Source organism: Oncorhynchus masou, chromosome 12 (assembly GCF_036934945.1).
Source record: "Oncorhynchus masou masou isolate Uvic2021 chromosome 12, UVic_Omas_1.1, whole genome shotgun sequence".
NCBI lineage: Eukaryota > Metazoa > Chordata > Actinopteri > Salmoniformes > Salmonidae > Oncorhynchus > Oncorhynchus masou.
Genome location: NC_088223.1, coordinates 29,932,249 through 29,957,620, shown reverse-complemented (window position 1 = coordinate 29,957,620; position 25,372 = coordinate 29,932,249). Strand labels below are relative to the sequence as shown.

At 43.4% G+C, this 25,372-nt stretch overlaps 1 protein-coding gene across 2 annotated transcripts in view; it reads right to left on the bottom strand.

Annotated features, from left to right (window-relative positions):
* Nucleotides 1–25,372, bottom strand: part of LOC135549826 (trafficking protein particle complex subunit 9-like) — a 367,075-nt gene that overhangs the window by 80,299 nt on the left and 261,404 nt on the right. For both annotated transcript variants that reach the window (XM_064980154.1, XM_064980155.1), the window contains 2 exons: nt 23,260–23,412; nt 14,175–14,266 (listed from right to left, as the gene is read on the bottom strand). In XM_064980154.1, the coding sequence (XP_064836226.1) occupies nt 14,175–14,266; nt 23,260–23,412 (245 nt within the window). The remainder of the gene's footprint in view (nt 1–14,174; nt 14,267–23,259; nt 23,413–25,372) is intronic.

Sequence of the window (25,372 nt, the reverse complement as noted above, 5' to 3'; positions counted from 1 at the left end):
GCTTAGATGTTGAATCAAAGAGGCCATATATATTCAAATGAGGGAGCGGTACACACAGATGCATTTCATTCCTCAACACGCATTAAACAGTTTACTTACAATAGAGTCCCGACATGATCACCTGTACATGTAGGGTACACCAACAGCGCTATAGCTAGCTGACGGTATGTTTCACCAACAGCGCTATAGCTAGCTGACGGTATGTTTCACCAACAGTAGTATAGCTAGCTGACGGTATGTTTCACCAACAGTAGTATAGCTAGCTGACGGTATGTTTCACCAACAGTAGTATAGCTAGCTGACGGTATGTTTCACCAACAGTAGTATAGCTAGCTGACGGTATGTTTCACCAACAGTAGTATGGCTAGCTGACGGTATGTTTCACCAACAGTAGTATAGCTAGCTGACGGTATGTTTCACCAACTGTAGTCTAGCTAGCAGACTGTATGTTTCATCAACAGTAGTATAGCTAGCTGACGGTATGTTTCACCAACAGTAGTATAGCTAGCTGACGGTATGTTTCACCAACAGTAGTATAGCTAGCTGACGGTACGTTTCATCAACAGTAGTATAGCTAGCTGACGGTATGTTTCACCAACAGTAGTATAGCTAGCTGACGGTATGTTTCACCAACAGTAGTATAGCTTGCAGACGGTATGTTTCACCAACAGTAGTATAGCTAGCTGACGGTACGTTTCACCAACAGTAGTCTAGCTAGCAGACTGTATGTTTCACCAACAGTAGTCTAGCTAGCAAATGGTACGTTTCACCAACAGTAGTATAGCTAGCTGACGGTATGTTTCACCAACAGTAGTCTAGCTAGCAGACTGTATGTTTCACCAACAGTAGTATAGCTAGCTGAAGGTATGTTTCACCAACAGTAGTATAGCTAGCTGACGGTATGTTTCACCAACAGTAGTATAGCTAGCTGACAGTATGTTTCACCAACAGTAGTATGACTAGCTGACGGTATGTTTCACCAACAGTAGTATAGCTAGCTGACGGTATGTTTCACCAACAGTAGTATGGCTAGCTGACGGTATGTTTCACCAACAGTAGTCTAGCTAGCTGACGGTATGTTTCACCAACAGTAGTATAGCTAGCTGACGGTATGTTTCACCAACAGTAGTATAGCTAGCTGACGGTATGTTTCACCAACAGTAGTATAGCTAGCTGACGGTATGTTTCACCAACAGTAGTATAGCTAGCTGACGGTATGTTTCACCAACAGTAGTATAGCTAGCTGACGGTATGTTTCACCAACAGTAGTATAGCTAGCTGACGGTATGTTTCACCAACAGTAGAATAGCTAGCTGACGGTATGTTTCACCAACAGTAGTCTAGCTAGCAGACAGTACGTTTCACCAACAGTAGTATAGCTAGCTGACGGTATGTTTCACCAACAGTAGTCTAGCTAGCAGACTGTATGTTTCACCAACAATAGTCTAGCTAGCAGATGGTACGTTTCACCAACAGTAGTATAGCTAGCAGATGGTATGTTTCACCAACAGTAGTATAGCTAGCTGACGGTATATTTCACCAACAGTGGTCTTGTCACGCCCTGGTCGAAGTATATTGTGTTTGTCTGCATTTATTTGGTCAGACCAGGGTGTGACACGGGTTTTTTGTGGTGTGTTTTGTCTTGGGGGTGTATAGCATAGTCTATGGCTGCCTGAGGCGGTTCTCAATCAGAGTCAGGTGATTATCGTTGTCTCTGATTGGGAACCATATTTAGGCAGCCATATTTTTTGAGTATTTCCTTCCTAGCCTTACACGTCCTGTGCCCGCCTGTTCAGCGCTGCCGGAGCCTTTCTCCTCTACAGCGCTACCATAGTCTACCGCCTGTTCAGCGCAGCCAGAGCCTTCCTCCTCTCCTGCGCTGCTGGAGTCTCCCGCAAGTTTAGCGCAGCCAGAGCCTTCCTCCTCTCCTGCGCTGCCGGAGTCTCCCGCCTGTTCAGCGCTGCCAGAGCTTCCTCCTCTACAGCGCTGCTGGAGTCTCCTGCCTGTTCAGCGCAGCCAGAGCTGCCAGCCTGCATGGAGCAGCCAGAGCTGTCAGCCTGCATGGAGCAGCCAGAGGTGCCAGTCTGAATGGAGCAGCTAGAGATGCCAGTCTGCATAGAGCTGCCAGTCTGCAAGGAGCTGCCAGAACTGCCAGTCTGCAAGAAGCCGCCAGAGCTGTCAGTCTGCATGGAGCAGCCAGAGCTGCCAGTCAGCATGGAGCAGCCAGAGCCACCAGTCAGCATGGAGCAGCCAGATCCGTCAGTCTGCCAGGATCCGCCAGTCAGCCAGACTCTTCCAGATCTGCTAGTCAGCCAGACTCTTCCAGATCTGCCAGTGAGCCAGACTCTTCCAGATCCGCCAGTCAGCCATGATCTGCCAGAACCGCCAGCCAGCCAGGATCTGCCGGATCCAACTACCGGCCTGAGCTCCCTCTTAGTGCTGAGCTTCCTCTCAGTGCTGGGCTTCCTCTCAGTGCTGAGCTTCCCCTCAGTACTGAGCTTCCCCTCAGACCCGAGCTTCCCCTCAGTCCCAAGCTTCCCCTCAGTCCCAAGCTTCCCCTCAGTCCCAAGCTTCCCCTCAGTCCCAAGCTTCCCCTCAGTCCCGAGCTTCCCCTCAGTCCCGAGCTACCTCTCAGTCCCGAGCTGCCTCAGTACCGAGCTGCCTCAGTACCGAGCTGCCTCAGTACCGAGCTGCCTCTCAGTCCCAAGCTGCCCCTCGTTCCAGTGGGTTTCTGGGTGAGGACTAGTAGGCCATGGTGGCGGCAAGGGTGGACTATCTTAGGACTCGAGGAGGAGGGACTAAGACATTGATAGAGTGGGGTCCACGTCCCGTGCCGGAGCCCCCACCATGGACAGACGCCCACCCGGACCCTTCCCTATTGTTTTGATGTGCGTCCGGGAGTCCGCACCTTAGGGGGGGGTTCTGTCATGCCCTGGTCGAAGTATATTGTGTTTGTCTGCATTTATTTGGTCAGGCCAGGGTGTGACATGTTTTTTTTGTGGTGTGTTTTGTCTTGGGGGTGTATAGCATAGTCTATGGCTGCCTGAGGCGGTTCTCAATCAGAGTCAGGTGATTATCGTTGTCTCTGATTGGGAACCATATTTAGGCAGCCATATTCTTTGAGTATTTCGTGGGTGATTGTTCCTGTCTCTGTGTTTGTTGTCACCAGATAGGCTGTATAGGTTTTTCACGTTCCGTTTGTTGTTTTTGTATTAATCGTTTTTTCATCGTCATTAAACATGTCTCAAAAATACCACGCTGCATTTTGGTCCGCTTCTCCTTCACCAGACGAGAACCATTACAGGTCTAGCTCGCAGACTGTACGTTTAATTAGGAGACTGTACGTTTCACCAACAGCGTTCAAGGGCTGAGGGTTTAGGGCCGATGGCTGTCTGGCTGCGTTTCAAACTCAAAGTAGAGTAGAGAGCCCTCGGCCCTAAATCCTCAGCCTTTGAATCGGAGTGTACCTTAAATGTCCCTTGCCGAAGCAAGGAAGAGTGATGACCGGAGAGGCAAAGTCCTTGGTGGAAATCTTGAAGTTGAGCTTAAAAACAACCAACCGAAAGCTATTAATGTACCTAGTAAGCTAACGTAGCTAGCTTGCACTCCTGTCAGGTAGCTAGCTACCCATAGCTGGCTAGCTAGTTTTATAATTTATTCCAATAAAATTCACCACTGGCTGACAGTACATTTCACCAACAGCAGCTAGCTGACAGTACATTTCACAGTCTCTGCTGCAAAAGATAACAGCATGTCAACAGTATGAGCCTTCCATCCTTCAACAGTTCTTAAGACAGCGATCTGTTTGTGTTTCTTCCCATTTTCCCGTATAAGCGCCTGATTAAACCAGACTGAATACAAGGTTCAGTCTGGTTTAACCAGGATATGTGATAGATGGTGCAGGCAGGAGGAGAGCAGTATAAACAAAGCAGAAATCTGTAAAGTCTAGCTCTGACACATTATAGCGCCACACACACAGGAGACACAGACCCACACAGCTGTGTTTCGTTTAGAAATGTCAGGTAATATGTCATTCAGGGATGAAAAGGCTGCCTCTGGGGAAACTCTTGTTTCCTTTACAGAAATCAATGAAAGGAGTTTTTATTTGATGGAAAGTGGAGTAGGGGGAAACAGGGCTGATAAATGGCTTCACAATATGGTAAGTAAAAATCCTCTGTGGCTAAGCTGGAGAAAATAGAAAATAAATAGATGTTTAGGTCATGAAAATACTTTAGCTGTTTCAAACACCACCGTAACACTAAATCAAACTAAATGGGATTGAAACTATATAATATAAGACAAATTCTGTGTGGTAGATATTCTACATGCATCTGCATAATGTGGTGTTGTGTGCTGGCTATCTCTGCCGACCCGGCTGGTGCTGTAGGTGGAGGAGGAGAGGAAGACTTATGATTTATGCCCACTCATCATCCAAAGTGACACGCTGGATTGTTCTCCGGCCGTGATAAATGTCCTATAAACAGGCACGCTAAGGCTCTTCAATGTGCTAACTCTTGACCAATACATCCTTATATCCCATCCTCACAGAGGACAGCTCTCAATGTGCTAACATTCTATCCACTGGAAGTTCCCAACTTCGCAGGGCACAGGAACGACCCAGGAATGGCTACGGCAGTCTGGTCTCTGATCACAACATTAGCCCAGCAGAGCGATAGCAAGGATCACGTTCTGATCCTCTTCAGCCCATAGCCAAACAAATCATCCTCTCCATGTTTGTGTTGTTCCCCTAATGCTGAGGTTCAAACACAACAGAAGGCAGTTTCAGAATGTCAAAGCTCTGGTAAAATACGAAATTGCAGTGTATATGCTGGGATACTCCGAATAAGCACATGTTGGGGATGAGGAGGATTATTCACATGAACAACAGTGGAGCGGCTAGCTATTGTTACAATGGGACAGTTGTCAGGTTGATATTGACTGTCCACAGAGAAGAGAAGGATGGTGTAGCTACTGTGTAACTGATGTGGCAAAGATATACCTGTGGAACGTGATGGACATGGAATCTCTGCTTGATGATAAGGAGGGTTGATAGACAGAGTCTGGGTGACAGGGTGACAGGGCTAAAAAAACAGGCAGGTAAATGGGGCAGCTCCTGACAGCATCGCCCCTGATTTTCACCTTCTCTTTGGCCACTCGCAACTCTTCAGGCCCTGTTTAGTATGGGGGAACTGTTCATCACAGCAGCCCCTTTACTTCGCCTCAGTCCCTTCAATCACCCACTCACTGTCAGGGCTAGACTGCAGAGAACCATGAGACCAACAGTATTCAAAGTAAGTCTCTCCTGTGTTGTCACCAGTAGAGTGATAAAACCATTGGGAGCTGAGGGACTGGAAGCCATGTTAAAGCCTGGATCAGGATGGCATCAGGCCACACAGCTACCATGATCCTCCCAGGGGAGCCATCCTCTTCCTCCCCGCATATACTACCTCCATCCCAGCGTTACCTCTGTGTGCTGACTCAGGGACATAAGGCTGACTAGACTATGTGTATGTGTCTGTACCATTCTCTCTACCCATCCCCAGCAGAGGGACTGTCCAATCTCATGGTCAGGGAGGGTGTACTGTGCCCAGTCCCATCCAGCACCACCATGGTGCTCTTCCTCCTGGCTTTTGGGCTCCTGACCAGAGCTTTAAAGGCAAGATATCCCCAGTGTGTACTGATCACCCAGCCGCCTGTAACCACTCCAAACGACCATCTGTCTGAGTAGACACACGCATACGCACACACACAGAGCCCATTCAAAAAGAGCTGTCTTATTAAATTATGTCCTGCCTTTTACAGCTGCCCCACCTTACTCTCTCTCTCTCTCCCTTCCTCTCCCTCTCTCCCTGTTGACCTCTTTATCAACCCAAACATTTGTCTTGCCATTCATGGATGAATTTGAATTCCGTTAAGACGGGTTCCCGGTAGCAGCCTGGAAGGGCAAAGTCCTCTCCCTCTCCTTGTGTTTCTCTCTCGCCATATCTAGGTCTCTCCTCACTCCCACTGCTTAGCTACTGCAGAGCCATGTCTCAATACATGGGAGATACTGTATACAGGGCTCTGGTCAAAGGTAATGCACTAAAAAGGGAATAGAGTACCATGTGGGACGTAGGGTCAGTCAGAGCCCCAGAGAGCCCCTGAGAGCCAGAGTTGCCTGTGCTAACTCGGCATACAGATGTCTGTTTATTTAACTCCAGTCTATTAAGCTGACGTGGAGACAGCCAAGAGAAGGTGTGTCACTTCGGCTTTAATTCAATTGTTAGCAGAGGAGAAGTAATCAATGAGGCTCTTTCCATAACGCTACTCCAGGCCGGCTGCATGTAAACCCTGCTACTGCTGCTGCTGCCACCTGGTTCCCTGGGCCTTGTTCAGAAAGATTTAAATGCTATGAGCATAGCACTAAAACGGGCTGCAGAACACGCAAACCCTGCTACTGCTGCTGCTTCTGCCAACCGCCCTGTATGGGCCCTGTTCCTGTTCAGTAGGGAGGAAACGTTTTGAAACAGACTGAAACAGGGAGGTACGGAGACAGATAGTAGAGCATACAGAAGGTGGCAGAGACCAGGGCGCCATATGTGGTCAAGAATCGAGAAAGCCAGGCTCTTTAAAGGTGCATCCATTTCTCTCTACGCTCCCCATGGAATGTGACTGATACTACAGGGAACACACAGCCCACTGTTTGAACCCTAAAGCAACATGGTCTCTGACAGCTAGCTGTAAACGGTGACAAACAGCCAAACATATTTGGAGATGTACATCCCATGGCTATGTGGCAGATTAAACAATAGTTTATGGTTAAATGCAGTTAATAGTTCCTCCTCACCCCTTCAATTCACCAGGATATTATATTGCTCTCATTTAATGATATTTGTCCGTCTCTTTCTACCCATTCATCTCTATCCCTTCATCCCTCTTTCTGTGACTCATGTTTTGGAGGAGAAGACCCCTCCAGGTTTTCTGGAGTGTCAGGATCGTTTGTCACAGATAATCAGGCCGACCAGCCAGTAACCTTTTGAAAAACAATAGGGGAAGATACACCAAGCACACCAACGTACCTCGGATGACATTTAAGCAGGAAGGGTGTTTGTGTGTGTGTGTGTGTAACACTATCAAATAAAGTACCAGCTTTTCAGCTGCTGAAGACAGGTGTGTGTCCAATGTTGACATCATCGCTGAAGTTGTAGGCATATTTATTATCTAGAGCAGATGCCAGACAGACATAAATCGATTGAGACACGTGTCCACACAATTCTTGATGAAAAATGGTCTCGAATCAACAAATCCCTGTGAGAGGAGTCAGCCATTACACCTGCTCAGTCAGCCAATAGTATTGATGCTTTCTGCCCATGGAGAGGCCCAATAGCAGGCTATGTAGAGAGCATGGCGGGTGGCCCGCATGACACCAGTGTACTGTGGGGTCAGTAATTATTGGCACCCTTGGTAAAGATGAGCATCAAAAACTGTATAAAATAATAATACAAATATTGAGCTATACTGTATGCTCAAATTGTATTGTATATTAATACAATTGTTCAGAGAAAAGAGAAAGTGATTTTGCTTTAAGCGGCATTCAGCAGCTGGAATAACCACAAAGTGTACTCCCTGCCAGCTGAGGGATGAGCCTGGAGAAACGTAACCACGCTCAAATTCATAGACAGAGCTATGGATGCAAGGACTAACCATCCATGATACCACTTTTATAGTGTTAACCATGTTTTGAGGCTGTTTACTAAATTTACTTCATTTAAATTGTTTACAAACATTGGAGGAAAATGTTGAGGAATTGTCTAAGACCAATCACAATGTATTCTCCAACCTCATAAAATATTTAGAACAAGGCTCAGTGTTGTTGTCCTCACAAGGGGAGGGTGCTGGAGTATTACAAACAGGGGGGCCAAAAACCCTAACGCTTTAGATTACTTATTACACACAGATAATTATGTTCATTAATTATTATTATATACACTGAGTATACCAAACATTAGGAACACCTTATCTCAGCTCGCTGGTCACCATAGCATCTCCCACCTGTAGCACACGCTCCAGCAGGTATATCTCTCTAGTCACCCCCAAAACCAATTCTTTCTTTGGCCGCCTCTCCTTCCAGTTCTCTGCTGCCAATGACTGGAACAAACTATAAAAAATCTCTGAAACTGGAAACACTTATCTCCCTCACTAGCTTTAAGCACCAACTGTCAGAGCAGCTCACAGATTACTGCACCTGTACATAGCCCACCTATAATTTAGCCCAAACAACTACCTCTTTCCCTACTGTATTTCATGTATTTATTTATTTTGCTCCTTTGCACCCCATTATTTTTATTTCTACTTTCCACATTCTTCCATTGCAAATCTACCATTCCAGTGTTTTACTTGCTATATTGTATTTACTTTGCCACCATGGCCTTTTTTCGCTTACCTCCCTTATCTCAGCTCATTTGCTCACATCGTATATAGACTTGTTTATACTGTATTATTGACTGTATGTTTGTTTTACTCCATGTGTAACTCTGTGTTGTTGTTTGTGTCGAACTGCTTTGCTTTATCTTGGCCAGGTCGCAATTGTAACTGAGAACTTGTTCTCAACTTGCGTACCTGGTTAAATAAAGGTGGAATAAAAAATAAATAAAAAATACACATGGGAAACTGTTGAACGTGAAAACCCCGCACCTACTATCATACCCCTTCCAAAGGCGCTGAAATGTTTTGTCTTGTGGATTTAACAAGTAACATCAAAGGAGATCATAGCTTTCACCTGGTCAGTCTATGCCATGGAAAGAGTAGGTCCGAATGTTTTGTATACTCAGTGTATATACAGAACTACATGGCACATAAACTAGTAATTGGCTTGTAGAGAAAACACAAAACAGTGTAAAAATATGAATGCTTACAAAATAAAGAGAAACACTACTGAAAAAGGTCACTCGTAGAACTTACCAAATGATTCTGTTTGTTGAGGCTCACTAGACCAGAATGAATCACGATGAACATGTTAAGGTAGAAGTAATGCAGTGCAGCCTGTTTACATGGCTACTTAGTCCCCCTCTATACCCCACACTGAAACAACACTAATAAAGGGAGGTACCAGACATGTAAATACACCTTACATTACTACTCTGTAATTGGCTGGTGAATCTAATATCTTCTTCCCCGCCAAGGCATTAGAGAAAGTGACTGATATAGATTATCATATCAGTGTGTGTGTATGTGTGTGTACTCTGTTCTGTAGTAGCTAGGTTTTGTTGCTCTGCTGCTGCCTAAAGGGGGTAATCAGTTCCTAATGGTCCCTAGCTCTATGGCTGACTCCCTCACTCCCCATTCAATAATAAGGCCCTAAACAAACAGGAAGGCTTAAAGACCCTTTCTGTTTCTGCCACTTTCCCCATTTTTCCATTGTTGGAAAAGTCCACAATTAAATATTCATGGGTTGCTACAATATGGTAATGTGAAGAAGTCACTGTAGATCCCCTAAATCTCTGTCAGGTTGGATGGGGAGTGTCGCTGCACTGCTATTTTTAGGTCTCTCCAGAGATGTTCGATCGGGTTCAAGTTCAGGCTCTGGCTGGACCATTCAAGGACATTCAGAGACATGTCCCAAAGCCATTCCTGTGTTGTCTTGGCTGTGTGATTAGGGTTGTTGTCCTGTTGGAAGGTGAACCTTCACCAGTCCGAGGTCCTGAGTGGTCAGGAGCAGGCTTTCATCAAGGATCTCTCTGTACTTTGCTCCGTTCATTTTTGCCTCGATCCTAACTAGCCTCCCAGTCCCCCCCACTGAAAAACATCCCCACAGCATGATGCTGCCACCACCATGCTGCATTGTAGGGATGGTGCCAGGTTTCTTCCCAGACGTGACGCTTGGCATTCAGGCCAAAGAGTTCAATCTTGGTTTCATCAGACAAGATAATCTTGTTCCTTATGGTCAGAGTCCTTTTGGTGCCTTTTTGCAAACTCCAAGCAGGCTGTCATTTGCCTTTTACTGAGAAGTGGGTTCAGTCTGGCCATTCTACCATAAAGGCCTGATTGGTGGAGTGCTGCTGAGATGGTTGTCCTTCTGGAAGGTTCTCCTCCCATCTCCACAGAAGTAATCTAGAGCTCTGTAAGAGTGACCATCAGGCTCTTGGTTACCTCCCTGGCCATGGCCCTTCTCCCCCGATTGCTCAGTTTGGCCGGGCGGCCAGCTTTAGGAAGAGTTTTGCTGGTTCCAAACTTCTTCCATTTAAGAATGATAGAGGCCACTGTATTCTTTGGGAATTTCAATGCTGTAGAATTTTTTTGGTACCCTTCCCCAGATCTGTGCCTTGACACAATCCTGTCTCTGATTTTTACAAACAATTACTTCGACCTCATGTCCTGGTTTTTGCTCTGACATGCATTGTCAACTGTGGAACCTTATATTGACAGGTGTGTGCATTTCCAAATCATGTCCAATCAAGTTGTAGAAACATCTCAAGGATGATCAATGGAAACAGGATGCACCTGAGCTCAATTTCGACTCTCATAGCAAAGGGTCTGAATACTTACAGTATGTAATTAAGGTACTTCTGCCTTTTATTTTTTATAAATTAAAAAACGGTTTTCACTTTGTAATTATGGGGTAGATTAATGAGGCCATTTTTTAAACATTTTATACGTTTTAGAATAAGACTGTAACGTAACAAAATGTGGAAAAAGTCAAGGGGTCTGAATACTTTCCGAACGCACTGTAGCCAGTAAGCTATTGGAAGTATGATTCCCTGGCAATGTCCAAGACAGTGGATAGAGAGGGCTACAATTTAAACCCAATTCAGAGATACTGTCATTGTGTTCTGCCAGCAGCATACCACACTGCATCCCACTGCTGGCTTGCCACTGAAGCTAAGCAATGTTGTTCCCTGGATGGGAGACCAGATGCTGCTGGAAGTGGTGTTGGGGGGCCAGTAGGAAGCACTCTTTCCTCTGGTCTAAAAAAAAAGATCCCAATGCCCCAGGGTAGTGATTGGGGACATTGCCCTGTCACTAAATATCCCATGGCATTTATCGAAAGAGTAGGGGTGTTAACCCTGGTGTCCTGGCTAAATCCCCAATCTGGCCCTCATACAATTATGGCCACCGAATTAGAGGTTGACCGATTCATCGGAATCGATGATTAATTAGGGCCGATTTCACGTTTTCATAACAATCGGAAAACTGTATTTTTGGACAGCGATTTTTTTTTTTACACCTTTATTTAATCTTTATTTAACTAGGCAAGTCAGTTAAGGACACATTCATATTTTCAATGACGGCCTAGGAAGGGTGGGTTAACTGCCTTGTTCAGGGGCAGAACGACAGATTTTAACCTTGTCAGCTCGGGGGTTCAATCTTGCAACCTTTCAGTTAACTAGTCCAACGCTCTAACCACCTGATTACATTGCACTCCACGAGGAGACGGCCTGTTAAGCGAATGCAGTAAGCCCAGGTAAGTTGCTAGCTAGCATTAAACTTATCTTATAAAAAACAATCAATCAATCAATCATAATCACTAGTTAACTACACATGGTTGATGATATTACTAGTTTATCTAGCGTGGCCTGCGTTGCATATAATCGATGCGGTGCATATTCGTGAAAAAGGACTGTCGTTGCTCCAATGTGTACCTAACCATAAACATCAATGCCTTTCTTAAAATCAATACACAGAAGTATATATTTTTTAAGCCTGCATATTTAGCTGAAAAAAATCAAGGTTAGCAGGCAATATTAACCAGGTGAAATTGTGTCATTTCTCATGCACACAGAGTCAGTGTATATGCAACAGTTTGGGCTGCCTAATATGCCAGAAATTATGACATAACATTGAAAGTTGTGCAATGTAACAGGAATATTTAGACTTATGGATGCCACCCATTAGATAAAATAAGGAATGGTTCTGTATTTCACTGAAAGAATAAACGTCTTGTTTTCGAGATGATAGGTCATTAATATGGTCGAATCCGGAAACTAAGGCTCGTATTTTTGTGTGCTATTATGTTATACATAAGTCTATGATTTGATAGAGCAGTCTGACTGAGTGGTGGTAGGCACCAGCAGGCTCGTAAGCATTCATTCAAACAGCACTTTCGTGCGTTTTGCCAGCAGCTCTTCGCTGTGCTTCAAGCATTGAGCTGTTTATGACTTCAAGCCTATCAACTCCCGAGACTAGGCTGGTGCAACCGACGTGAAATGGCTAGCTAGTTAGCGGGGTGCGCGCTAATAGCGTTTCAAACGTCACTCGCTCTGAGACTTGGAGTAGTTGTTCCCCTTGCCCTGCAAGGGCCGCGGCTTTTGTGGAGCGATGGGTAACGCTGCTTCGAGGGTGGCTGTTGTCGATGTGTTCCTGGTTCGAGCCCAGGCAGGGGCGAGGAGAGGGACGGAAGCTATACTGTTACACTGGCAATACTAAAGTGCCTATAAGAACATCCAATAGTCAAAGGTTAATGAAATACAAATGATATAGAGAGAAATAGTCCTATAATTCCTATAATAACTACAACCTAAAACTCAGCAATGATATCTTGGGGCAAAGTGGCTTCTGTCATTATCTGTCATTAGGAACACTGTTGAGACATCAGGACAAATAGTCTCTCACTAACCCAATTAGACCTCACCTAAACTAAGCAACAATGGAAAGCAAACAAGATATTCCTGATTCAATGGAATTAGAGTAAATAACCGTCAATTTCTTATCTCTTCTGACATGGCCACAACCTGGTAAGACAATTCTATACACCACACTATAAACACATAAAAGAGAAACCATTATGTACCAAATGCTTCACGGCTAAACGGATTGCAGTATGAAAATACAGTATACCCTAGGCTAACAGTTAGCCAATCATGTGTTTACTCTAAGAGGCTAACTTTAGCTGTAACCATATTAAATGAATCCACCACTCTGCGTTCGGATTATTTGATCCTGAGGGAGAATGCTTTAGAGAAGGTCCATCTTTGAGACCATGATAGCTACTCTGATAACACCATTCTAACAGGCTGGGACAAATGAACTGCATTCTTATTGTAGAGGAAAGTGCGCACACGGATGCATGCGCGCACACACACACACACACACACACACACACACCCTCCTGAAGACTGCGATGTGATGATGTGCTCCTCAAAATGACCTAAAATGTTCCTCTGAAAGTAATAGACTAGAAATAAAAGAAGTATAACCTCAAAGTGTCAGAAGATCTGGGTCCTTTGATGACTCAGACAGAAGTGAGTTTGGAGAATTGTTCATGAGAACAGAAACGCTGAAGATAAAATGTCCTCATCTACTGCTAGATATCAGTTGTGTCACCGTAACAGATGTCTCTCTTTCTGCTAAACCAGGAGACACTAAACTGACTAATGAACACACTCACTAACCTCCAAGAAAAGGCCGCACTGTTCGGCGAACATAAATACACCCCCGCACACACTTAATAAATAAATGAAAGCTGATATTTGAGAGGTGGTTCACAGATGGTGAGCCCCAGAAAGGGAGGGAAGCTCCTCCAAGTCTCTCTGTGGTGTCCCTGGGTGCTTCACATGTCCCCCAGCCACTCCAGTACTGCCTTCTGACAGCTCCCTAAAATAGCCCCGCTGTCTATTATAAATGCAAATAGAAAATATGACTTGAGACAGATGTGGTGGGATTGTGTGGGCTGGTGTGTTAATTGCCAGGTCTAGTGGTTTTGGTTCAGCAGGTTCGGCACCTCCATAGGAACGATGGTGATTGACACTTCTAATCCAAACAGTTCATGCCTCATCACGAATCATGATCATAATGTCTTTGGACGGATCATTTGAGTAGGGACAAGAATACCCATACATTTCAGTGGTTTTACGTCAATGGTAATGCCAAGCATTTCCTACATCGCACAGTGTGTGTGTGTGTATATGTGTGTGTGTGTGTATGTGTGTGTATATGTGTGTATATGTGTGTGTATGTATGTGTGTGTATATGTGTGTATGTGTGTATGTATATGTGTGTGTGTGTGTGTGTGTATATGTGTGTATATGTGTGTATATGTGTGTGTATGTGTGTGTATATGTGTGTGTATGTGTGTGTATATATGTGTGTGTGTGTATATATGTGTGTGTGTGTGTGTGTGTGTGTGTATATATGTGTGTGTATGTCTGTGTGTGTGTGTGTGTGTGTGTGTGTATATATGTGTGTGTATGTGTACTCACCCCACTGTAGAGGTGGCAGCTGCAGGTGCTCGAGGACCAACTGGTTGAGAACTCCCTCCACACTGGCCTCTCCCTGGCGACACGCAGAAGGGTAAGCTAGGGTTAAGGACTACACACTGGTCTGGAGGGGGCTGGGGCCTCAGTGTCTCTGATGACATTTGCAATTAATAGAGAGAAAGGATTCACAAGTATTAATGTTAAAACTAAGGTAAAATAGTACAGTGGCATTTTCCCTCCCTTTAACTAGATATGAGACAAGGGCAAGTTTCTTTAGTGACAAAACTAGACTGCAGCCACAGTCAGCGCAAGCGGTACCAATGCACCAAGTCTGGAACAGACAGGAGCCTGAACAGCTTCTACCCCCAAGCCATAAAACTGCTAAATAGGTAGTTATATAGTTAACCAATAGCTAACCAATTGCTAACCAATAGCTACCCGGAATATCTGCATTGACCCTTTTTGCACTCTTTTGACTCATCACATCCGCTGCTGTTACTGTTTATTATCTATCCTGTTGCATAGTCACTTTATCCCTACCTATATGTTTTTTTTTTAATTTTACCTTTATTTAACCAGGCAAGTCAGTTAAGAACACATTCTTATTTTCAATGACGGCCTGGGAACAGTGGGTTAACTGCCTGTTCAGGGGCAGAACGACAGATTTGTACCTTGTCAGCCTAGTACAGCTGAAGTCAGATGTTTACATACACCGTAGCCATAGTTCCTGACATTTAATCCTAGTAAAAATTCCCTGTCTTAGGTCAGCTAGGATCACCACTTCATTTTAAGAATGTGAAATGTCAGAATAATAGTAGAGAGAATAATTTATTTCAGCTTTTCTTTCTTTCAGCACATTCCCAGTGGGTCAGAGGTTTACATACATACAATTAGTATTTGGTAGCATTGCCTTTCAATTTTTTAACTTGGGTCAAACGTTTCGGGTAGCCTTCCACAAGCTTCCCACAATAAGTTGGGTGAAATTTGGCTCATTCCTCCTGACAGAGCTGGTGTAACTGAGTCAGGTTTGTAGGCCTCCTTGCTCACACATGCTTTTTCTGTTCTGCCCACAAATTTTCTATGGGATTGAGATCAGGGCTTTGTGATGGCCACTCCAATATTTTGCCTTCGTTGTCCTTAAGCCATTTTGCCACAACTTTGGAAGTATGCTTGATGTTATTATCCATTTGGAAGACCCATTTGCGACCACGTTTTAACTTCCTGACTGATGTCTTGAGATGTTGCTTCAATACATCCACATAATTTTCTCACCTCATGATGCCATCTATTTTGTGAAGTGCACCAGTCCCTCCTGCAGCAAAGCACCCCCACAGCTGCCACCCCCGTGCTTCATGGTTGGGATGGTGTTATTCGGCTTCCAAGCCTCCCACTTTTTCCTCCAAACGTAATGATGGGCATTATGGCCAAACAGTTCTATTTGTCTTTCAACAGAAAAAAAGTACCATCTTTGTCCTCATGTGCAGTTGCAAACTGTAGTCTGGCTTATTTATGGCAGTTTTGGAGCAGTGGCTTCTTCCTTGCTGAGCAGTCTTTCAGGTTATGCCGATATAGGACTTGTTTAACTGTGGATATAGCTACTTTTGTACCTGTTTCCTCCAGCATCTTCACAAGGTCCTTTGCTGTTGTTCGGTGATTGATTCGCTCTTTTCGCACCAAAGTACGTTAATCTCTAGGAGACAGAACGCGTCTCCTTCCTGAGCGAAATGACAGCTGCGTGGTCAGAAAGTGTTCATAATTGCGAACTATTGTTTGTACAGATGAACATGGTACCTTCAGGTGTTTGGAAATTGCTCCCAAGGATGAATCAGACTTGTGGAGGTCTCCAATTTTTATTCTTTATTCTTGGCTGATTTCTTTCTGATTTTCCCATGATGTCAATCAAAGAGGCACTGAGTTTGAAGGTAGGCCTTGAAATACATCCACAGGTAAACGTCCAATTGACTCAAATGATGTTAATTAGCCTGTCAGAAGCTTCTAAAGCCATGACATAATTTTCTGGAATTTTCCAAGCTGTTTAAAGGCATAGTAAACTTAGTGTATGTAAACTTCTGACCCACTGGAATTGTGATACAGTGAGCTACAAGTGAAATAATCTGGTCTGTAAACAATTGTTGGAAAAATGACTTGTGTCATGCACAAAGTAGATGTCCTAACCGACTTGCCAAAACTATAGTTTGTTAACAAGACATTTGTGGGGTGGTTGAAAAATGAGTTCTAATGACTCCAACCTCAGTGTATGTAAACTTCTGACTTCAACTGTTGATAGCTCAATTACCTCGTACCCTTGCACATCGGTACTGGTACAACTTGAAACTATAGCCAAGTTATCGTTACTCATAAAAATAAATAAAAAATAATCCCCTTTATTTAACCAGGTAGGCTAGTTGAGAACAAGGTCTCATTTACAACTGCGACCTGGCCAAGATAAAGCAAAGCAGTGCGACCCAAACAACAACACAGAGTTACACATTGAATAAACAAGCATCCAGTCAATAACACAATAGAAAAAAAAGAAAGTCTATATACATTGTGTATTTATTTATTCCTTCAATTATTATTTTTCTCTCCGCATGGTCAGGAAGGGCACATAAGTAAGCATTTCACTGATACTCTACACCTGTTGTTTATGAAGCACGTGACAGATAAAATGTGATTTGATAAACTAACAAAGTGGCAAATATACACCTGAGAAATATGTGAAGAGAGAGTGAGAGAGAGAGAGCGATGGAGAGAGAGAAAAAAGATAAAAAGAGAGGATTTATGAAGTATGATTCTCCAGTGTAGCTTTAAATTGGCTGCAGCCCAGTGGTTGATAGATAAGCCTGTGGCTCCCTGGTTGCCTAGTGACTCTGTTAGGACAGCTGAGGGCTCGAGGAGGACAGAGATTCACGGTTGGCTGGCTGGCCATTACCGTACAGTTCATGTTCTGTTCTATATGTGGAAAAGAAGCTCTCTGTGTAGACTGTCCTAGGCTTGGTGTTCGACAATACCAGACCAGGCTACATACAGTAGAATACAGGAAGTGCTACTATAACAGTCTTTAGGTCAAAGGTCACTGAGACTGTCTTTTTCCTATTTTCCTCTAACCTTATTCCCCAGTGTCATATCGGAATGTTGTGATTAAGAAACATAATATCCATTCACAAATCTCATTTAGGGTGATGCAATGAGAACCCTGAAAAGTAAAACTGCCTAAACAACCCAACGAGTCATAAAGAAGCATCTTCTCAACCATTAGTGGAGGGAATCATGGAAATCATTTTCCTTATTGTGTAATTGTTCTCATAAAAAGAACTGGGATTGTCTAAAAACTTCTCACATCACAGAGAGAAAACACATTGTGTATAAAGCCTACAGAGCAGTCCGCTCCTCAGCCAAGTCATTTCTCAAAACCGCCCACACTTCCATGTCTTCTAGCCAAGCATGGTTTCTGGGAGCAAAACTGCAACACTGCAAGTCAACCTGTCACTCCAATCTGATTGGTTGGCTAAGAACCCACATTTAGCTCTGCTCTGTCAAGTCCTTCTGTTCATGAACACTCAGTAACACGCATTTATCAGAGAAGAACAACAAGATTATAATTGAGGTTATAACCGTTGAACCTTTCCTTGGTGACATCATAGGGCTGGCTAGGGAGCTAATGCTGATAATGCGGAGTACTCAGATAAACAGAGCTGTCAAAAAGACATTACGTTGATAATATGTTATGATAAAGAAAACCTGCTCCTCTGGTCCACCACACTGCTGACAGTGTGAATAATGACTGGAATAATACTGTGCTGCTGTAAAACCACATAGTTAGAATGACTAGAATGGACAAAGTAACACCACATAGTGTTAACATGACTAGAATGGACAAAGTAACACCACATAGTTAGAATGACTAGAATGGACAAAGTAACACCACATAGTGTTAACATGATTAGAATGGACAAATTAACATCACATAGTTAGAATGACTAGAATGGACAAAGTAACACCACATAGTTAGAATGACTAGAATGGCCAAAGTAACACCACATAGTTAGAATGACTAGAATGGACAAAGTAACACCACATAGTGTTAACATGATTAGAATGGCCAAAGTAACACCACATAGTTTGAATGACTAGAATGGACAAAGTAACACCACATAGTTAGATTGACTAGAATGGACAAAGTAACACCACATAGTTAGAATGACTAGAATGGACAAAGTAACACCACATAGTGTTAACATGGTTAGAATGGACAAAGTAACACCACATAGTTAGAATGACTAGAATGGACAAAGTAACACCACATAGTTAGAATGACTAGAATGGACAAAGTAACACCACATAGTGTTAACATGATTAGAATGGACAAAGAAACACCACATAGTGTTAACATGATTAGAATGGACAAAGTAACACCACATAGTTAGAATGATTAGAATTGACAAAGTAACACCACATTGTTAGAATGACTTGAATGGACAAAGTAACACCACATAGTTAGAATGATTAGAATTGACAAAGTAACACCACATTGTTAGAATGACTACAATGGACAAAGTAACATCACATAGTTAGAATGATTAGAATTGACAAAGTAACACCACATTGTTAGAATGACTACAATGGACAAAGTAACACCACATAGTGTTAACATGACTAGAATGGCCAAAGAAACACCACATAGAGGTAAATTGACTCGACAGACAAAGTAACACCACAGATTACACATAGAAGTAGACCTATAGGCTACCTGGTCTGATTACACATAGAAGTAGACCTATAGGCTACCTGGTCTGATTACACATAGAAGTAGACCTATAGGCTACCTGGTCTGATTACACATAGAAGTAGACCTATAGGCTACCTGGTCTGATTACACATAGAAGTAGACCTATAGGCTACCTGGCCTGATTACACATAGAAGTAGGCCTATAGGCTACCTGGCCTGATTGTACATAGAAGTAGGCCTATAGGTTACCTGGCCTGATTACACATAGAAGTAGACCTATAGGCTACCTGGTCTGATTACACATAGAAGTAGGCCTATAGGCTACCTGGTCTGATTACACATAGAAGTAGACCCATAGGCTACCTGGTCTGATTACACATAGAAGTAGGCCTATAGGCTACCTGGCCTGATTTCACATAGAAGTCGGCCTATAGGCTACCTGGCCTGATTGTACATAGAAGTAGACCTATAGGCTACCTGGCCTGATTTCACATAGAAGTAGACCTATAGGCTACCTGGCCTAATTACACATAGAAGTAGACCTATAGGCTACCTGGCCTAATTACACATAGAAGTAGACCTATAGGCTACCTGGCCTGATTACACATAGAAGTAGGCCTATAGACTACCTGGCCTGATTGTACATAGAAGTAGACCTATAGGCTACCTGGTCTGATTGTACATAGAAGTAGGCCTATAGGCTACCTGGTCTGATTACACATAGAAGTAGACCTATAGGCTACCTGGTCTGATTACACATAGAAGTTGGCCTATAGGCTACCTGGTCTGATTACACATAGAAGTAGGCCTATAGGCTACCTGGTCTGATTACACATAGAAGTAGACCTATAGGCTATCTGGTCTGATTACACGTAGAAGTAGACCTATAGGCTACCTGGTCTGATTACACATAGAAGTAGACCTATAGGCTACCTGGCCTAATTACACATAGCAGTAGACCTATAGGCTACCTGGTCTGATTACACATAGAAGTAGGCCTATAGGCTACCTGCCCTGATTGTACATATAAGTAGGCCTATTGGCTACCTGGCCTGATTACACATATAGGTAGGCCTATAGGCTACCTGGCCTGATTGTACATAGAAGTAGGCTTATAGGTTACCTGGCCTGATTACACATAGAAGTAGGCCTACTGTAGGCATATAAATGTGCACATTTGGGGATCTGATAGTATTTCTGATTGGCTTAATACACAAGCACTATTGAGCTGCGGAGCTTCCCAAAGTCATGTTTTCTTCACCTCAAACAGCAACCTAACAAAGTCGGTTTTTACATCCATTGAGAATGACAATAATTCCTCAATGTATTTGAAAATAACCACTCAGCTTGAAAGGGAAAAATGTCATGCTCTGTCATAAAATAGGCCTACCTGACTACTTCTTATCCCTTGCGCAAATAGCCTACAGCTGTGTCGGTAGCTCATTGGCGCAGGGGATATTTTATACAATGTTGCTTCAGGCTGGACCCAAGTTAATAGTTCATACAATGTTTCAAGATCAAGCATTTCGCTACACTCGCATTAACATCTGCTAACCATGTGTATGTGACAAATAAAATTTGATTTGATCGTTGCAGACACGCCATGCATAGCCAATTAGATTTATAGGATATTTTTTTTATCAGAATATTTTCCACCTTCAGGCTGCAATGTTTCTATTTGTTAGCTTTATAGGCTATATTTACATAGTAGGCAATGGCAAAATAAGTTACTTTTTAGGTTTGTATAATTTTCATTTAGATTTGGATATAATTTTGATTAACCGAGGCCTAACGAGCGGTGCAGCAGTCTAAGCCAAGGCGTCTCAGTGCAAGAGGCGTCACTACAGTCCCAGTCCCATAGGGCGGTACACAATTGGCCCAGCGTCGTCCGGGTTTTGGTCGGGGTAGGCTGTCTTTGCGGCTGGCTTCCGGGTTAAGCGAGCAGTGTATCAAGAAGCAGTACGGCTTGGCAGGGTCGTTTTTCGGGAGGATGCATGGCTCTCAACCTTTGCCTCTACCGAGTCTTTACTAGAGTTGCAGCGATGAGACAAGACTTCCAATTGGATATTTTAAAAAATACGACAATGATTTTGAGATACAAAAATGTACATATTAAAACCATAACTGTCACGCAGATCGGTAGAAATGGTAAGATTGGCAATCCACATGACAAAGTTTGCTGACTCCTCGTGTAGCCTATTGCCGGCAACTTCAGGAGAGCAAAGGCGAAAGCCAGTAGGAGCGGGAGGAAGATGGCCAGGACAGGTCACAAGTTTTCTTCTCTTGGTTATATATTGATCTTTGGCTCTCTTTTAAGTCATGTGTCTTATTTCATCAAACAGTGAGCTTAAAGCATCAGACAAGCCCAATGCATATATAGTTGATTTTATTAAAACAAATAGGTTGTGTCTATTGAAAAATACACATTTTAAAACTTCAATCAATTGGTTGAAAGAACAGACAACTTTCGGTTGGCTAATATATTTTTGTTGTTGTCGTGGACAGCCCTAATAGAGTTAGAATGACTAGACAGACAAAGTAACGCCATAGCGTTAAAATGACTAGAGAGACAAAGTAACACCATAGCGTTAAAATGACTAGAGAGACAAAGTAACACCATCGCGTTAAAATGACTAGACAGACCAATTAACACCACATAGAGTTAGAATGACCAGAATGGACACACTCCCCTCAGAATTAAAATATGTAGTGAGGAGAGGTGATATGTAGCTGCCTCCTACAAGGCATGGTGTTGAAAGCTGCAGATGTGGCACACAAACACTGTGACATTGAACCAGGTTGGAGGAAACTACAACTCCAATATGACATCTATCCATCCACCAAACTGTCTCCAGGCCTGGCGTGCTTGTGCTTGTGTCCTTGCCGTGTGGACGGATACAGGGACAGGGATGGTTGGGGAGTTGGGGTTGTCAAAGGGGCTTAGGTGTGTATCAGGGTGGGGGTCTGAGAAGAAGGTAGACTACTCCAAAGGCCAGAACTTGAAGATACACTCATTCTCTCCTGAGGGGACGTCATGACAGTAACAGGCCTTCTGTTCCTACTCCTCTTCCTCTGGCTGGTTTGTTTCTCTTCAGCCACACTATATTTCGGAGACTGTCGTTATCAGCAGAACTGAAACAGTACAATTCCATAATGAATGAGAGATACTCTATTAATGCTAGGCCAAGTTGCATGGTCTGATAAGCAGCGAGATAAGGTGTTTCGGCACAGTTCTCTTAAATAAGAAGTAGGATATTAACAAGGCATGTTATTATGAATAAATGCCAAGCCAAGGGTGACCCAGATCATATTACGTGATTGTAACCCTTCTGTTCACAGTCCTAGTTTTCTATACTTAAAACCTATTTATTTCCGCAATGTTTCAATGTTTTTCTGATATAACAATTTCAGATAACAAAAAAAAATGATACGTTGTTTGAACAAGTGCTTGGTTGGAAATATAGTGCCTTTCATTCTCCAGCCTCAATAACATAATCACACAGCCCAGTTCTGAGTAGAGCTCTGACATGCACCGCGCTCTGATTTAACAGTACCCTCTGAGAAACAACATTAGTGACATCATCTACTGCAGTCGCTCCTGTACGCACGCACCCATCCACACACACACATTATGTTCTTCTATCCTCGTGGGGACCTAAAGAGTATTTCCATTTAAAATCCTATTTTCCCTAACCCTAAATCTAACCATAACCTAAACTCCTAACCATAATTTTAATCCTAAACCCTTTAAAATAACTTTTGTCCTCATTGGGACGGGATAATTGTCCTTGGTTTACTATCCTTGTGGGGACATTTAGGGATTATCGGTCCCACAAGGATAGAACCCCCCCACACACACACACACACACACACACACACACACACACACACACACACACACACACACACACACACACACACACACACACACAGCTGCCAAATTGCTTGCAGATCAAACAAATGCACACAATCACAGCAGTGTTTATGCATTACTAAAATGGAAAATATGATGGCAAGTTCAACAGCACAGGGACTCCGATTAATTATTAATTGTACACCTCCTCCCTGTAACAACTTGATAGGCCATTCTAAACAACACTGAGTCAGTGTATTGGTAATAGCCCCCTCATTACCTAAGAGGTTCTGATGGAGTGCCCTGCCTGCATATTGACAAAGGATGTGTCTCAAATGGCACCCTATTCCCTATATAGTGCCCAAGGCTGCATGCACATTTCGCCATACTTTCTCCCATCTGTCGGTGCAGTAGAACTGGCACACACCCTAGCCAAAAGACCTCCGGATGTAGCATCCAGATGCCTTCTAATAGGGCTCTGTATACATCCAACATCAAAGGATATGATGTTCCAGGTGATGCCCAGGGTGCTGCTGATCATGGAGGCCTGGGCGTGAAGCCTCTCCTCCTCCAGTAGTTTGGGGTTGGTGTAGCGCACGGCCTCCTGGTCCGGCTGGGGCAACGTGTGAAAGTCGAACTTAGCCACCTGGATCGCCATCCTAGAGGGGAGGGAGAGAGAAGAGCGAAGGTTAGACACAGGAGACAGACTTGGGTACTTTTTTACATTTTAATTGACCTTTATTTATACAGGTTTTTTCTCATTGAGATAACATTTTCCAAGAGAGAACTGGTCCAATAGCAGCAGGGGGAACAACGTTTCAGAAAAAACAACTTACATACACTAACACAACATTAAACAAAACTATAAACACACATACAGTACAACAAAAACATTTTACATTAAAAATACAAAAGTCTTGCCTAAAAACAGTGGCCTGAAAACAATTACACTCTTCTATGATATATACATCGATCAACTGTTTAAAGTCCACCAACAAAACTAGATCATCCAATTTTTAAATGTTCAGGAGAGAATTCCAGGATTGCGGTGCTAAGTACAGTGGGACAAAAAAGTATTTAGTCAGCCACCAATTGTGCAATTTCTCCTACTTAAAAAGATGAGAGAGGCCTGTAACTTTCATCATAGGTACACTTCAACTATGACGGACAAAATGAGATTTTTTTCTCTCCAGAAAATCACATTGTAGGATTTTTAATGAATGTATTTGCAAATTATGGTGGAAAATAAGTATTTGGTCAATAACAAAAGTATATCTCAATACTTTGTTATATACCCTTTGTTGGCAATGACAGAGGTCAAACGTTTTCTGTAAGTCTTCACAAGGTTTTCACACACTGTTGCTGGTATTTTGGCCCATTCCTCCATGCAGATCGTCTCTAGAGCAGTGATGTTTTGGGGCTGTTGCTGGGCAACACGGACTTTCAACTCCCTCCAAAGATGTTCTATGGGGTTGAGATCTGGAGACTGGCTAGGCCACTCCAGGACCTTGAAATGCTTCTTACGAAGCCACTCCTTTGTTGCCCAGGAGGTGTGTTTGGGATCATTGTCATGCTGAAAGACCCAGCCACGTTTCTTCTTCATTGCCTTTGCTGATGGAAGGAGGTTTTCACTCAAAATCTCACGATACATGACCCCATTCATTCTTTCCTTTACACGGATCAGTCGTTCTGGTCCCTTTGCAGAACAACAGCCCCAAAGCATGATGTTTCCACCCCCATGCTTCACAGTAGGTATGGTGTTCTTTGGATGTAACTCAGCATTCCTCCAAACATGACGAGTTGAGTTTTAACCAAGAAGTTATATTTTGGTTTCATCTGACCATATGACATTCTCCCAATCTTCTTCTGGATCATCCAAATGCTCTCTAGCAAACTTCAGATGGGCCTGGACATGTACTGGCTTAAGCAGGGGGACACATCTGGCACTGCAGGATTTGAGTCCCTGGCGGCGTAGTGTGTTACTGATGGTAGGCGTTTGTTACTTTGGTCCCAGCTCTCTGCAGGTCATTCCCTAGGTCCCCCCGTGTGGTTCTGGGATTTTTGCTCACCGTTCTTGTGATCATTTTGACCCCACGGGGTGAGATCTTGCGTGGAGCCCCAGATCGGGGGAAATTATCAGTGGGCTTGTATGTCTTCCATTTCCTAATAATTGCTCCCACAGTTGTGTCCTTTGACAGCTCTTTGGTCATGGCCATAGTGGAGTTTGGAGTGTGACTGTTTGAGGTTGTGGACAGCTGTCTTTTATACTGATAACAAGTTCAAACAGGTGCCATTAATATAGGTAACGAGTGGAGGACAAAGGAGCCCTTTAAAGAAGAACTTACAGGTCTGTGAGAGCCAGAAATCTTGCTTGTTTGTAGGTGACCAAATACATATTTTCCACCATAATTTGCAAATAAATTCATTAAAAATCATACAATGTGATTTTCTTTCTCATTTTGTCTGTCATCGTTGAAGTGTACCTATGATGAAAATTACAGGCCTCATCTTTTTAAGTGGGAGAACTTGCACAATTGATGGCTGACTAAATACCTTTTTGCCCCACTGTAGCTAAAACTATTTCTACCATGACCTGTTCTAATTTTTGGTACTGTTAGA